Source organism: Carassius gibelio, chromosome B18 (assembly GCF_023724105.1).
Source record: "Carassius gibelio isolate Cgi1373 ecotype wild population from Czech Republic chromosome B18, carGib1.2-hapl.c, whole genome shotgun sequence".
Classification (NCBI taxonomy): domain Eukaryota; kingdom Metazoa; phylum Chordata; class Actinopteri; order Cypriniformes; family Cyprinidae; genus Carassius; species Carassius gibelio.
In genome coordinates this window covers 7675034-7691167 of record NC_068413.1, presented here as the reverse complement: position 1 = coordinate 7691167, position 16134 = coordinate 7675034, and the positions used below count along the sequence as shown (strand labels likewise).

The window sequence follows — 16134 nt, the reverse complement described above, 5'->3', positions numbered from 1 at the left end:
GGGACACATTTACTAATTATAATGACTTTAACTGTCTTTTTATGCGTTGCATCATGCAGCGTAAACATAAAACCACGTCTGCATTTTTGATTGGAGAAATGACAAACAATAAGCGCTACTCTAAACTGCTAAAACTCACGTTTGAATCATCAGTGGCAAATTCTTCAAACATGAAAACATACTTACAGGCTGTGAGTTAGAACAGTCTGCATTATAGGTTACTCTCCCAGGAAACATTACTTGTCCTCTGTAAAATGTCCTGCACCTATCTGAATATTTGGGTTGAACTGTTCTGTAACAGTGTTGTAAATACAACTCAACCACTGATTTCTAGTTGTGTCCTCTTTTGGAAGACCAAACAAAGTAGTTTCACTTTTACAATGAAACAGCGTCTCCATGACATGGCGGCAGCAGCAACAATACTACAGCAAGAATAAAAGTTACACATTCTTTCTTTGTGTGAACATTTGGGCTGTGGTATGCAAATCTTCCCACACAGTGACGTAGTCTTGTGGGGGCATTTAAACGAGCCGTTTTAGGAGGGTGTGGATGAGTCTTAACTTTTATAAAGAATATCTCTTTGGGTTTGAGATTTTAGTATTTGCAACTTTATTCACGAACAGCTTGTAACATTCCAAAGAGAAAGGAAAACTTGAAATAGCATATGACCCCTTTAAACAAATCAACTATTATATTTTCTCTTCAATACTTCATGCGGCTTTTTAGCAGCAGTACCAATGGCGGGTTTTTTTGCCACAAAATTGTATGTATGTATTTAAATACAATAAAACTTGAGCAAATTCTATATGTGTCTAGTCATTTAAAACAGTTTTCTTGTGCAATATTCATTATTGCACAAAACATAACTGGTTTCCTTTATGAAACCACACAGACTTCTGTTCTCCTCTCCTCCACTATGAACATTTGCCCATTATTATAAAGAGGAAGCATTCTTAACAAGGGTTCTAATTACTACACTACTTTCAGTATGCTCTGAGATACCAGCAGAAACAGAAGGTCACACACACATATAAACAAACAACACACAGACACACACACACAAACTTTAGGAACTCCATCTAGGGAGTCTTTCTCTTATTTTAAGGAAGCTCATCTGATTAATTAAAGGAAGTCTCCTTTTACTGGTGTCTACTGATGACACTCTGCTCCAAGTCAGAGACAGAGATATAAACACACACACACACACACACACACACACTTTCCCAGCCAGTCCTTGGTTTGTCCCTGCTAACAATGTTCTAAAATGACAATGCAAACAAGAATCCAGTTATATTATATTAACTGTACAATTAAGTGTTTTAGTATTCATAAACATATTATTCATGAAGTAAAAGACATATATTTGACACATTGTTAATTAATCACTCATGAATTACAACTGGAGTTAAAACAAGAAAGTCAAATGATGTCAGACATACAGGCACAGACATAACTGAGTGAGACGAAACAAACAACATTCCTGAAACTAAATCAGCTGATGAACATACAGCTGAGTCCAAAGAAGTATATGGACATTTGAAATGTCTGAATTTCACTGCATTACATAAGAGAATTATGTAAATCAAATTATGCTTTTCTTATAACTACTTTTTTTGTCTTTATGTACTATATGAAAGCTTTTTTCTGCCACAAAACCAAAAAATATAAAAGGCAACTGTGATTATCTCACAACATTGACTGTTTCAAAACTACAAATTTACGTATATCACAATCACAAGTTATAAGTCACTACATCTCACAACTCTTAAGAATTGAGAGCTGAATTTACATTTTAAAATTACATCTCACAATTTTGACTATTCTCGTAACGTAATCCAACTGCAGTCTTAATTTGGACTTCTCCATATTGCAAATTTATCTCAGAATTGCGGTTCTAAGTTTATGATCATGACTTTTTTCACATGGTGGAAACAAGTTTCCCTATTTACATTTAACCAACTGGTGTGGTAAGTAATAGTTGATGTATGAAAACAGTTTCACACAGGTGTTCCCATCAGAGTAAATACACATTAACCATGAACACGACAACCAGAACGTATCCAAACACATTTTAGGGGTCATGGCACCAAATGAGATGATGAACTAACCTTAATCATTTGGGCTACGTAGCTCTCGGGGCCCGTGTACTCAGTGGGGTCCTTCACCTTCACCAAGACCAGGAAGTACAAATAGTGCCACATGTTGTGCTCTGACTTGATGTGCTCCTCAAACGACACGGTCTTGTTATCAAACTTGTCTCTCTCAAGGCCTAAAGAGGAGCAGATCATAAAAATGAAAAGTTCTTCAAAGAAGGAGCCCACTCGGTCTATCAAAATCAATCATTTTATTCATGGTATTCCACTGTTTATAGTCACTATAAAACTTTCTCCCACATCAGTTATACTCCAACATAAACTTTATGCCCTCCTTAGCGGACTAAACGTCACCATGATCATAGTTGAATCTATCAAATAAAAAGCCCTGTCACAGTCCTTATACACAAATTCAAAGGCAGTCAGAGTAACAGAATGTGACAGGGCATGACATCTGCTGAGAGTCGCCCCACTGGCTAGTTCCAAGCCATTCTAAGATGTTTGAGGCTGTGCAAATGTTGAAATGAGCTGTTTTAAAAAGGGCTATATCAGGGATCCTCAAATATGGACCTTGAAATTCACTTTCCTGCAGAGTTTAGCTCTAACCCTAATCAAACACACCCAAGCATGCTAATCAATGCCAATCAATGTCTTTGGGAACATTAGAAAATCACATGCAGGTGATTTTGATCAGGTTTGAAGCTAAACTCTGCAGCGCATTGGACCTCATAATTTAGCTTTATTGGACAATTTTCTGCTCTCACTCTATCCCTAATGAATAACCGTTTTTGCTACTTTAACTATAAAGTAACTTCTGCATGTGGAGTAGACTGAAATATTATGCTTCATTATAGCACTCAACTTATTCAAGGATTACCAATTTTTGGGATCAATTTGATTCTTCAAATTGATATTCATTTGTACTAACAGGATAATTCATTAATTAATTCATACCCATTTCTTAAAGAATCATACCTAGGATTCACTGATTCAGTGGAAAGATTCACATGAAAAAAAAATGAATCTTTGGACGTTTTTAATAAATCACATACATGCAACTAATTTTGAAGTTTTTAAATTCAGCTAGATATCTTTATGTTTTACAGCAAGGATCACTGTTATGACTGGCTAACCTCTGTTTACTAATCCCGTCTCTCAAAATATGTTCCCTTCAAACAAGACATACCACAAATGAAGCAGGTCGTCTTCAGAATTTCTTCCTTTCTCTGTTTCTCACTCCTCAGGTCAGCGAAGGTGTCAATGATCACACCGAAGATGAGGTTCAACACAATGATGATGACAATGAAGAAGAACAAGAGGTCATACACGACGCGTGCCGGGAACATGGGCTCCTGAGGAGCAACAGTAAGGGAGTTATAGTTGTATATACTGACACGTTATGTATACTTTATATACTGTTTTATCTCTAAAAGCAATTTTTTTCAAAAAGTCATCCCTAAAATAGACCCTTTGAAGCTGGTGCGACTGATTTTGCAATGCTTCAAAGCATAAAGACATATGCTCAGAGAGAGTAGAGCCGAATGCAGGGGTCTGTAAAAGCATGATGTACAGATGGCTGCAGATTCCACAGTGTTAAACATGGATTATACTGACAGTATTAGTGATGCTGGAGAGGATTTATTGGCGTATCTCATGTCTGAGTGTTCTGCGTTGATGATATTCTGTTCACCTCTTTAGAGAGCTTGCGCAGAACATCTGCGATTCCTCCTCCGTTCCTCAGCCCGTGGTTCAGAACCGTAATGATGCACATCAGCAGGGTGTCACAAACGCGCTCTGTACCATCTTCATCCTCTTCTTCCACTGGGATGAACATACACACCAAAATACACAGGCACTGATAAAAAAAACTGTTTCATACGTTTGTGACTATGTATATATTCAGATTTAAGGCTTCATATTCAGGATTTTTACTAAGCAGTACTTTAGATGTTGCAAAAATGTTAGAAATCCATATATATATATGTATATATATATATATATATATATATATATATATATATATATATATATATATATATATATATATATATATATATATATATATATATATATATGGATTTATAACATTTTTACATATGTATTTGCATATATGTACATAATATATTCAGAACTATAACTAAACATTCTGTATAATTAAATTAATTATCTATTCATATTATATATTTTGAATTATTACTTATACATTTATTTTGTAAATACATTTGATTCATTTGTTTGAGTCAATAAATCAATTCATCCCTCTATTTCTATTAAATGATTATTTGAGATTTACACAGGTGGACTCCACTGTATATGCAGTATATATAAGTTTAAAAGGTATACACTTATATATATATATATATATATATATATATATATATATATAACTTTTAGTACAGACCAAAAGTTTGGAAACATTACTATTTTTTATGTTTTTGAAAGAAGTTTCTTCTGCTCATCAAGCCTGCATTTATTTGGTCAAAAATATAGAAAAAAAACCAGTAATATTGTTATATATTATTACAATTTAAAACAATTGTTTTTACATTTATTGTACTTTAAATTATAATTTCTTTCTTTCTTTTTATTTTTTAGGATCATTATCACATGACCCTTCAGAAATCATTCTAATATGATGGTTCATTATCAAAGTTGGAAACAGTTCTGCTGCTTAATATTTTTTCAGAACGTGATACTTTTTTTTGGGATACTTTGATGAATAAAAAAGAAGAAGCTATGTTTTTAAAATATAAATATTTTGTAATAACAATATACACCAATGGTCAGTAATTTGGGGTCAGTCATTTTTTTCTTTCTTTTTTGTAATAAAATCAATACTTTTATTCAGCAAGGATGTGTTACATTGATAAAGTGATAGTAAAGAAAATATATTATTAGAATATATATTATTAGAATTTTTATTTTTATTTTGAATAAATGCAGTTCTTTTTAACCTTTTATTCATCAAATATATTAGACAGCAGAACTGTTTCCAACACTCATAATAAATCATCATATTAGAATGATTTCTAAATGATCATGTGATAGACTGAATGTAACATGTGACACTGAAGGCTGGAGTAATGATGCTGAAAATTCAGCATTGCATCACAGGAATAAATTATTTTTTTAAAGCATATTCAAATAGAAAACTATCATTTTAAGTTGTAATAATATTTCACAATATTACTGTTTTTTCTGTATTTTTGATCAAATAAATGAAGGCTTGATGAGCAGAAGAAACTTATTTCAAAAACATTAAAAATAGTAATGTTTTCAAACTTTTGGTCTGTACTGTATATATACACACACACACACACAGTATACATAAAGAAAAACAAAGACAAAGCAAGAAAGACATGGAGATCAAAGAAATGATAATTGAAAGGTAAGTAAGGAATAAGTGAAGGACATAGAGAGACCACAGAGGTCAAAAGAAGGGAAGAGGGTGAGCGTGCGAGAGAGAAAGAACGTGCACGTGTTGATATCTAGAAGAACAGTTGATATTTAAAGACTCACAGGGCAAAGCAGAACAAAGAAGCACGAGTCATCTCCTCAACACACATACACACAATGTCACGGGTCAACTCAGCTTCTTAACCCCTATAACAGATACTCAGGACCAGCCCTTTACAAACAAACACTTAGGAAAACCATAAACACACACGCACATGCAAATCACATGACATGTCACCACTATTACAGATTGTGAAAGATCATTTAGCTGAAGGGTGAGACGCAGGTGAAATCACAAGAGGAACTGCAATGCTGCACAGTAAATACTGAATTATTCTTGATATCCTTCATAATATGACACTCAAATCAATTAAAATCCAAGATTTTACAGCCTAATGATAGACAAGCACAGCTGGATGGAAATCACACTGGAGACATCATGCTTCTCAAACCATTTCATGGTTTGGTTTATGGATCTATATAGTGAACCACGGTCCTAAAAAGTATCACTTTAGTAACACCTAAATCACCAAAACGAGAAAAAAAAAAAAAAAGCATGGTTGTCCTCACAATATATCAAACCAAGTGGCAACAGTGTAAAATAACTAACAACAAAAAAAAAAAACTCCAGTTAAAAACCATTTGGGTGTCCAAATACATTTTATATTGTAAAAATTACTTAACATTACGTAAATTTAATTAAAAAGCTTTTTTTTACAAGATTCTTATGGTGACATGTTTTGCTTGAAAGTGTTGCTATATTGATTATAGCATTTGTCTATATATATTATATGTGTAGCCTCAGTGTCCAGAAATTGTTTGGGGTCACTGTAAAAATGGTGACTTACCGTGGTGAGAACTAAAAGGGGAGTTAGAACAGGTCTCACTCTGACAGCTCGTGGGCTCCTTCACATTCATCTTCTCTAAAAGAAGAAAAAGAAAATATACACAAGTTAAATACGGTCTCATTTTTAAAAAGGTCAAAATCTACATTCATAGCATATGCTTAATTCAAGAGTCAAACATTTTGTATTGCCACAAAATAAAAATGTTTTATTAAACGGTGTATTCCAGTGCACGTGTGTATGTGTGTGCCCTTTCTGTCCCCAGTGCTTGTACAGTGATGCAGTGCACAGAGGAAGTGATTACGTAAGGGAGTGTGGCCACTGCTGGGTTATGCAACAGGTGCCATGTGCTAGCAGGTCCTCTCTCACCTCAACATCGCTACATGGCCATGTGTGTTCATATAAACACAAATATGTTCACATGCGTACATGAATGCACAAACTGAATATATCACAGATGTGGTCATCGCTCTAAAAGAGACATTTTAGTGCTATTCATACCAAGTTGTTCACACAAACGAAATGCAGGGATGCATATTAGCAAATGATATTGACTTCAATCATGCAGAACATTTGGGAAATTTGAAATGAAAAGACTAAAACCACGAATTCTACATAATGTGCAGCTGGAAAGATAGGAGGCCACCACAGCAAAGAGCGTGACGGGGACACCGTGTACACTTTATGCTTACTTAAAGCAGGGAGGCGGTCGACTTCCATGAGGAAGTCATCTTTAAAGAAGAGGAAGCCCACAATGGAGAAGAGGTAGACCAGGATGATAGCCAGAACAGCTGTGAGGAAGATGGAGCGGCCGTTCTTGGTCACGCTCCTCATCACGTTTAGAAGTGTTTCCTCTCGTCGCACAAGATCAAACAACTAGAGGGAATAGAAGAGGAAATTATAAAAACATGTTGATTATGAAATCGTCACTAAATCCAAAAAGAAATTATACATTTAGTATTTCATTGATCAAGTGTCAGTGAAGACTTTTACATTGCGAAAAAGTTTTTATTTGAAATAAATACTGTTCTATTGAACTTTTCATTCCACCAAAAAACGGAAAAAAAACCCTATACTTTTCCCACAAAATAATAAGTAGAACAACTGTTTTCAACATTAATAAAAATAAGATTTTTTTCTTGAGCAGCATATTATGAACATTTTTGAAGAATCACGTGACACTAATGATTGAAAAACTGGTAGCTAAACATTCATCTCTTTAAAATATACACAAATTTTACAGTTATTTAAAATGTTTGACAATATAAAATGTTCTTTTTTTTTTTTTTGAATAAATGCATCCTTGGTTAACATAAGAGATTATAAAAACAACAAAATAAATTGCCAACCCCAAACTTTTGAACAGTAGTGCATATACTTTACAGTAATAACATTTTTTTTCCCTTTGCTGTTAAAAACTAACACAGTCAATAAAATAAACTAGTTGTAAATTAAATTTTTAGAAGCTGGAATGAAATGGTAAGTATCAGTTAACTTTTCATGGTTCGGTTTGTTTCACGTTTTAGAGTCACAGTTTTCGGTATGGTTCGTTATGTGCTATGTTTATGGAGAAACTATATATATAAAAAAAAATCTAACCACGAGCAACAGCACAAATAAATGCGGAGCGGGTTTCTCACTGCTCGCACAAGCTAGCGTCCTCTGGCTCTTAAATGTTTAAACTGACAAAGATTAAATGAGTTTGGTTTAAACACAGATATCAACGAGTGCTGTTCAGGTCTCATCTGTGCTCGCACACTATCAGCACCCAGGTGATGACAGAAAAAATGACTGCTTATATTCCAGCATAAAAGACATTCACATTGAACAAGAATGCATGGATTGTCCAGGTTTTTTATGTCTGGGAATCCAGAATGCGCATGCATCAACATAAACATATATTAGCTGAACCCTGTTTGTTTTACGTGCTACTTATAGCAAACCATATTACAGATGCTTTGTCAGATTTAAGTTGAACCGCGGTCCCAGCACGTGCCAAACCGTGTGTGGTGAACCAAATTTTTTTTCAGCGAACCGTGTCACCCCTAGTATCAGTAAAATAATATTCAATAAATGTATTCAAATATTGTGCTAACTTTTTAATTCATATCCTAACATTATAATTTGTCAGCCATTAAAATACATAGTATTTTTCTCCAAAAGCAAGCATCCATGGACTACAATTTTTAACCTCTAAATTAAATCATTAATTTCATTTATGGCTAAAAATTATACTGGAAAAGGTGTGAAGTCTTACCAGAATACTGTAGAAGAACTCGTGTACGAACAGACCCAGCATGCAAACGATGACGTAACTGACATGCAGAAGGAAGAAGACGTCCATGATAACTGCTTTGTATCCTCGTGTGAACGTGCCCTGGTTCCCCACAAAACTAACCAGGAACACGATTTTATTCAGCAGCTGTGAAAAGACATTAGAAGATAATGCTCTAGCAATTAGCATCCTTATATAATAACATTAAAATATTCAACTGCCTTCAATTAAAGCACTCTTCTATGGAAGTCCTTTCGACCTTTTATCTTACAATTCAGACTCTTTTTCTTGCAACTGCTAGTTTACATTTTACAATTCGGACATTATATCTCACATTTCTGACTTTTCTCACTTAATTGAGTTTATATCTCACAATTCAGTTTTTGTTTCCACTAAGTTACAGAAAATATTTGATTTGTGAGAAAAAGTCGAGAAAAAATGCTTAAATACTTTTGAGTAATAAAAAAAAAAAAAGACAGCTGCACCTAACTATATAAAGCATGCACAGTTGGGAAAATATATAAGGCTATAATTAAATAACTTGTAAATGAAAAAGAAAATGTTTCCATATCCTTTTTGGCTCACATCAAAGTAAGTGGGTCTTGGTTGAAGCTAGCATGATTAGGCAGACACCAACATGGCCAGTTGTGTGACAAAACCCTGAGCAAGTTGGAAGAAAATATATACACGAGTTCACTTGCAGTGAGGATACACAGTTTGTGGCGACCACTAGAAGACGTGGCGAGTGGCGTGTAGTATAACAGATCCCAGACTCCTAGAATCTGTTTCAGCACATGTCTCTGTTGGTTCTTCATGTGGTGCCATAATGGCTGAGGAGACGGCAGCTTGAGCAGACGCAAACAGACTGACACAACAGAGGGACGTGTCAGCAGTTTGAAGGCTGAAGCTCCAGTTGGCTGGGAAAGAGGCATGAAATCGCTCTCATTTTTTATCTGAACGCACATCAAGCACATCAGCCGCTTCTGTCATCGTAACTGACACTGATGCAAAATGGCAACACTAGTTCCTCTTCTGCCATCTTTCATATTTATCCAGCTATCGAGTGGCTTCTCGTAATTAATCGGTATTAGTGAATAATCAGCGAACATGAGGTGTTAGCGGCTGGACTTTTCAGTTGGTTTATACATTCAAAATACACTTTGACATTTAATCAATTCATGGATGCAGAGTGCTGATGGGCTAAATGAAGTGTGAATGGTTGATAATGAATTTGCCTTACATTGGCGGCCCCCAAAAGCAGCAGTGTGGGTCCTAAGCCCAGCGTGTAAATAGAGCGGAAGATGACTGTGACCAGGAACACCAGGATTCCTCCACGCGGGGGAAGAACAAACAACGTGAATGTGCTCACGACCACTGCAACCCAAAGCAAGATGGACAAGAACGACGGCAAGACACCTGAGAGAGAGAACAAAGAACTGCATGAAAATCCCTTTAAATAATGCCATTATGTAGGGCCCTATGAATTCAGTTTGATTTCCCTCCCGCCCAAATTTGGTGTTTTCAGTTTAAATGATTTTGAATTCAGTTTTAATAGTTTAAATTTTATTAATAAAAAAGGATATCAAATCAAGTCAATACGTAAAACGTTAACAAAATTTATTGTCGATTTAAAATTGCATTGCCCAATGAAATGTTAAATTTTTTGTGAAATTTTTATCTGTTGTAATTTGTCTGGTTTTTATGTTTTCTGATTGATTTTAAAAGCATACAACTTAAACCATTTAATTAACTTTTAAAATATATTTTTTCCTTTTTTTTGTTAAACAAAATTCTGCACAACATGTTTTAAAGTTTAAATTTAAACATGGATTAAACAAAAAGTGGTATTCCTATAAAAATAATATTTTTAAAAAATATTATCATTTCTGTACAATACACAGTATATTTCTGTCATAATTTGTTCAAGTTAAACCAACCAACTATGATTTAGTAATCCAAATTTGGTAAATTTTGTTATATTCTGCATCATACAATAAATAAATAAATTTCACTATGACTGGATTCTGTTATTCTGTCCACATTTTCCACAGTTTGGAAACAAAATGGCTATAATTAAGCAATTTTTTTTATGTATCAAAAATCAAAGCCATACCTTCATCTCCATCATCTCCAAATGGGTAGAAAAGAGCAACAGCCAAGTTGATTAGCACAGCCAAGTTAAAGGAGATACTACCCCACAGAGATATATGTTTTGACACCCAGAAAAGTGGTGCATTATCTGCAAACACACAGCAGTACATCAGCATAATGACTCTGACACAGGCTCGAACTGGTGATAAATTGTTACATTGTTTTTGCAGAAAGCAAAACAACCCACTTCTTATTTTCTTCTGCCACCTCATCTCATTGTAGAGGTCATCAAACTGCTGGAAGAAGTCGTTGACCTTGCTGCCCTGGTCGTCCCGCTCGGTTGTTGTGAACACGCGCACTTTTGATTCTTCTGTTAAGTACTCACAGATGTTAGGAACAGGAAACACAATCTGCTCCATTGTGCGGTCATGGCGGACGATCTGAAATCAATCATGTTTAACGGATTTGTTTTGAATTAAATTGTCTGATAAAGGCACTGATAAGTAAACGAGACTTCAAATATGTCATATTAAAGCTATAGAAAAGCCAATTAAGTGCAAAATAAATTAATAATGGGAAACAAAGGTATCTTTATAAGTTCTCAAACTGTCATACCTCTATCTGAGCAGTGTGGTTGGCATAGTATAGGAGCGCTGCTTCTCCTTCTATGGATGGATCTGGGCCAGGTTTCAAACTCTGCTGGAGGTTTTTTCTATGGCGTGCCAACTGATCATCAAAAACACTTCAGTCAAAATCACAGATTCAACAGATTCAGAAACCGCAGCTCAACGTCAGGGCATTTCTTCATAGACTCACTAGTTGATTTGTCTACTAATAATGTCAATTAGACATAGATGCATTACAGGAAAATTCTGTAATTTTTGCTCAAAACCATGACCATTTGCTCCACATTTGTTACATTTGTTAATGTTTATTTTATTTGATTAATATCATCATAGCTTTTAACATGCAGTTTATAGTTTAATACTTCAAATATGGCTCTGGGACAATGGTACACACTAAAATAAACATCTACACATCTGAAAAGTAGCAAAAATAAATGGAGGCATTAAAAAAAAGTTAACGTTAGATTCATATACTATAAAAAAAAAGATATAAATGAATAAATATAGCTAAAAGTCAACCTCTAAGACTTCAAAGTGTTTGAAGTTGCAGGGACAACCATTAATCTATTAGTGACACATGGGTGACTTGGCTAACACAAATCCCATTAGCAATTTAGCAGTTTCATAATGCCAATGCAACCTCTGGACGAGTCAATTCATAAGGGGTCAGGACTGATCAATCGGATTACTTCAAAATCAAAACATTTTAAGAGCTGCCTACACAGAGGAACTCTGATGTTTATCTCAATGACTGAATACCCTCAGTGATGTGGCCAAGATGCATTAGTGAGACAACAGCATTCAGAGACAACCTAATCAAAAACAGTGCTCCAAAAATCATTTCCAATAAATGACAAATCAAAGGGCAACCAATGATCAGTGACGCTCTGCAAGATTGAAGCAATTCATTTAATTAATCTTGCAGTTTATACATAAGTCTATTGAATCAAACTAGTTACCTTTCTATTAAGCACCATGTCTGAAAGGAAGACGGACACTTTTAACCTCCAAAAAGGATGTGTCCTTGAAGCAAACAAGTATTCATTCCACACCCTCAGTGTCCCTTTATCACATAATGGCCTTAATGCATTAAATGGGAGCGAGGGATTTACATGCTTGTTTTCTCACAGGCTGAAGGAGCACAAAAGATGTGCGCCACTTGAGACACCAAGAAGGTGAAATCACTTTGTCTCCTTTTAGACGTCTAAGCCATCATGTTCACAGTGTCCTTTTGAGTTCAGATCAAAGGTAACATCAGGAATCGGTTTATAAGAGCTGGAGGAGAGTAAGGCATGCAACAGAGACCTAAACTGACACCAAATAATGTCATTTACTTTGTCATGTACCAAGTAAACACAGGAGGATCTTGTATTTGGCAGCTGTTTTTTTAGCACTGGAGCTAACACAGTCTAAAGAAACAGTGTCAACAGTGCTGAACAAATAAAAAGAAATTAAAACCACAGGAGAAAAAGGACATGGGGATGTTCTTTGTGAAAACCGCCTACAGTACTATCATTCAGTTTAACTTTCCTAGGGCCAAAGAAACGTACACACATTTCTACAGGACAATCCAAAAATGTTTACGGAGCTTTCTCGCAATAACTCAAAATATGACTGGTTCTGGGTTGTTCAAAATGCAAGTTACGTAGTTGTATTATTTTATCATGTTGCCACGTCGAGTATTCTGGGTGGTTGCTTACTAGAGAAAAAGCTAATTCTAAGTACAAACAATTGCAAAAGTGACATTTCCTTAAGCAAACACTATTAATTAAAAATAAATGTCAGTAATTAATAATAACCGTTCAATCAGTGTTTAAGCACTTCTTAAATTCATTTCTGTTTATTTCTTTCTCACTGTCAGCAAGACTGGAAGATTTGGACTTATTCTTATTTTTGTTGACAATGAAAAGGACTTCTTTATTGCTGACTAAACAGCAAAATGAGACTGACAAACACTGATTTAGATGGTCCAACTGATACAAAACCTCCCCGACCAGATCATCCAGCCATAGGCCAAAGTTTCTCAAACCAGAGGGTCCGAGTAAAAGTCTTGAATTCTGAACAAAAATCTCACCGAAAACTATGTCAAGAGTTTGCCAGGAGATACATTATTCCAGGAAAGCTAACAGCGAGAGAACTACTGTATGCACACTTCCACTTTCTTTCAGTCATCTGTGTGAGTGCGTTTGGAAAAACAGAGATAGACGTACACCTGAAGTTATGTCATTATGAAAGCAGCCGGTTAGACAGAAATAAACTGTCTAGCAGATGGCTGAGCCTGTCAAGAATGCATGTGGAAGTGAAAGTGAAGACTGAAACTGAGAAATGCACAACTGGCTTGAGGATTTCCTCGCAAGAGACCTTAACCCTTCCTTATGAAGAATTATTCTATTTTTACAATAGAAAAACTTAATATTACACTTATTATTATTATACTGGATTGCCATTATTATTATTAAAGGCAAAACTATAGACTTAGTTGAAGGAAGACAAAGCCTCGCAATGTAACATACTCTTCTTTTTCCTTAAAAGGAATCTGAAAAGTTCCTGTGTGATTAAGCATTTAAATTTTACCTGATGGGCCAGGATGTAGATGTTGTGGCCAACATCTTTAGGTCTGATCTGATCTGATATCTCTTGATCAATCTCACTCTCTTCTCCTTGAACGTAAGCCTCCTTGATCACGTCAATCTAGAGATGTGACACCAGATCATCACTTTAGTTATGGCAAAGAACAGGCCTGTTTTTGCTGATAAGAAATTATCCAAACTATATTCATTAACTACAGTAAATACTGTCATAACTGCAGTACTATTGCATAATATTAGCTCACCAGTTCATTGGGTCTCATTTTGTACAAGATCTTCTCTGCATTCTCACTGTCATGACGACTCTCCATGATGGCCAGAAGAAGTTTAGAAGCATTGTTCTGATTTTTCATGGTAAAGACAAGAGCAGTTTTGAATTCAATTACTGTGAAGTAAAGAATATTCACTATTTTCCTCCTGGAGATATGTTTTTACATGCCAAATCAAAAATTTGCAATGCTTCAGAAAATTCTGTTATCTGTAAAATTGCATTATACATCCATTGCTTTCTTATTCAAACTACGTGAGTGACTGCAACAAACAAGTACCTTCAGCTCCAGCACGAGGTCAAGTCGGTTCTTCCCCAGCGGATCAATTGGATTCACAATGAGAGCGATGATGATGTCAATGCCGTTTGACTCATGCCTGGCTATGCATGACTGCGGAGGATGAAATACACAATTTATGATCCCAAACAGAGTCTTAGATATATAGAAAATAAATTGTTCTTATTCATGCATAACCATTAATAAAGATTTGATAGCAAATCTGAAACTTTTTTCATGTGGAAACAGATTTGTTCCATTTTTCCAATGAGCACGATTTCCAATTCCTGTTTACCATGGCCTGGCTATAAATTATTGGGACAAGATGTTACCCTTGGATTCAGTTTTCCATGTGGAATAAGATTTGTCCCCATTTTCCAAAAAGGATGCCATTTCAATACCTGGTTTTCGTGGCAGGGACCCTGGCAGTACTCCGTGATGGTCTCTAGTGTCTGTTTGACCAGGTCCACATTCCTCTCATTAATGTAGAGCCCCAGCAGCCCCAGTCCTCCCGTCGTACTGCCACAGATACAGTCAAGAAACTGCAGCGTCTCACACACCAGGTTATAATTGGTTTTGTTGTTCTGATCTCGCAGAAAGTTCTGTATACAAACGAACAAAGATTTGGACTAACAACACAAGTCAAGTCCTGAGTGGCAGTAATTGGTATCTCTATTCAGACAGACTCGTTCATACTAGGTCGGGGGGGTCCCTTGAGATTTTTTTGCACAGGAAAAAATGTTTACTTTTCAAACATCAAGGTGCTTTTTCTTCTCACAATGGAAAAACATTTATTTAAAGCCCTCTGATTTGCTGAAACGGTGAAGGCAGCGTCACTGTATTTGAGTTCTAAGCACACCATGTACCAATTCACACTGCGGTGTTTAACACAAGTAATACACTCAAATGATTCAAAGCCAAGACAAACAACAGCTGAACAAAACCGGAACAATGAAAATGATTTGCATCACCTGCAGGTCCCGGTTATGATTCTCACAGAGCAGCTGAAGGAAGCGTAGGATGGGATTCATGATGATGATGGCCTGGCTCATCTGGGTCTCCTCCACCACCTCCTCCATCCCGTCTACCCCCGATCCCATCGGCTCAATCTCAGGGTCCACTTCCCGGCGAAAGGTGCTGTAGGCTTTGGAGGTGACCGAGGAAGCGTCTTTTAGCTGACCCCGAATGTCTTCTCGGAGTTGCAAGTCTCGAACTTCAATAAGACACGAGAGATTTGAGATTACTAAACTGTTATTTATAGTTCTTACCATATCGGTGTTATTTTAATTATTAACATATTATTATAGTATTAATAAAAAATGTAAAAAAAGCTTTTATATTATCGGTTTTCATTTTAATTGTAGTATTTTTATGTGCTTTTTTATTTTTTAGCTTTCTATTTAGCTTTAATGCATTTTTTCAGTTTTAGTAATTTTAGTACTTCTGTACAAGATGTACAATTGTTTGCACTGCTGACAAAACACATTTAGGTACAATAATATCACACAATTAAGAGCTGTGATTCATTAATAAGCATAATATTGCTTTCATACAATAACATGAGGTTATATTTAAACTTTAAACAGTACTGAAATGAATTCAACAGTTTCAAACA

General features: G+C 35.4%; 1 protein-coding gene across 2 annotated transcripts in view; it reads right to left on the bottom strand.

The window, feature by feature from the left end:
* LOC127976986 (inositol 1,4,5-trisphosphate receptor type 2) overlaps positions 1 to 16134 on the bottom strand; it is a 78424-nt gene that overhangs the window by 7161 nt on the left and 55129 nt on the right. Inside the window, exons 41-55 of one of the 2 annotated variants that reach the window (XM_052581589.1) lie at positions 15491 to 15732; positions 14921 to 15121; positions 14523 to 14633; positions 14220 to 14315; positions 13961 to 14077; positions 11376 to 11486; positions 11008 to 11200; positions 10783 to 10908; positions 9910 to 10085; positions 8652 to 8816; positions 7087 to 7270; positions 6398 to 6472; positions 3784 to 3914; positions 3280 to 3445; positions 2109 to 2269 (exon numbers count right to left, since the gene is read on the bottom strand). In XM_052581589.1, coding sequence (XP_052437549.1) covers positions 2109 to 2269; positions 3280 to 3445; positions 3784 to 3914; positions 6398 to 6472; positions 7087 to 7270; positions 8652 to 8816; positions 9910 to 10085; positions 10783 to 10908; positions 11008 to 11200; positions 11376 to 11486; positions 13961 to 14077; positions 14220 to 14315; positions 14523 to 14633; positions 14921 to 15121; positions 15491 to 15732 — 2255 coding nt within the window. Of the gene's footprint in view, positions 1 to 2108; positions 2270 to 3279; positions 3446 to 3783; positions 3915 to 6397; positions 6473 to 7086; positions 7271 to 8651; positions 8817 to 9909; positions 10086 to 10782; positions 11201 to 11375; positions 11487 to 13960; positions 14078 to 14219; positions 14316 to 14522; positions 14634 to 14920; positions 15122 to 15490; positions 15733 to 16134 lie in introns of both variants that reach the window. The other variant, XM_052581588.1, reaches the window with a different exon arrangement.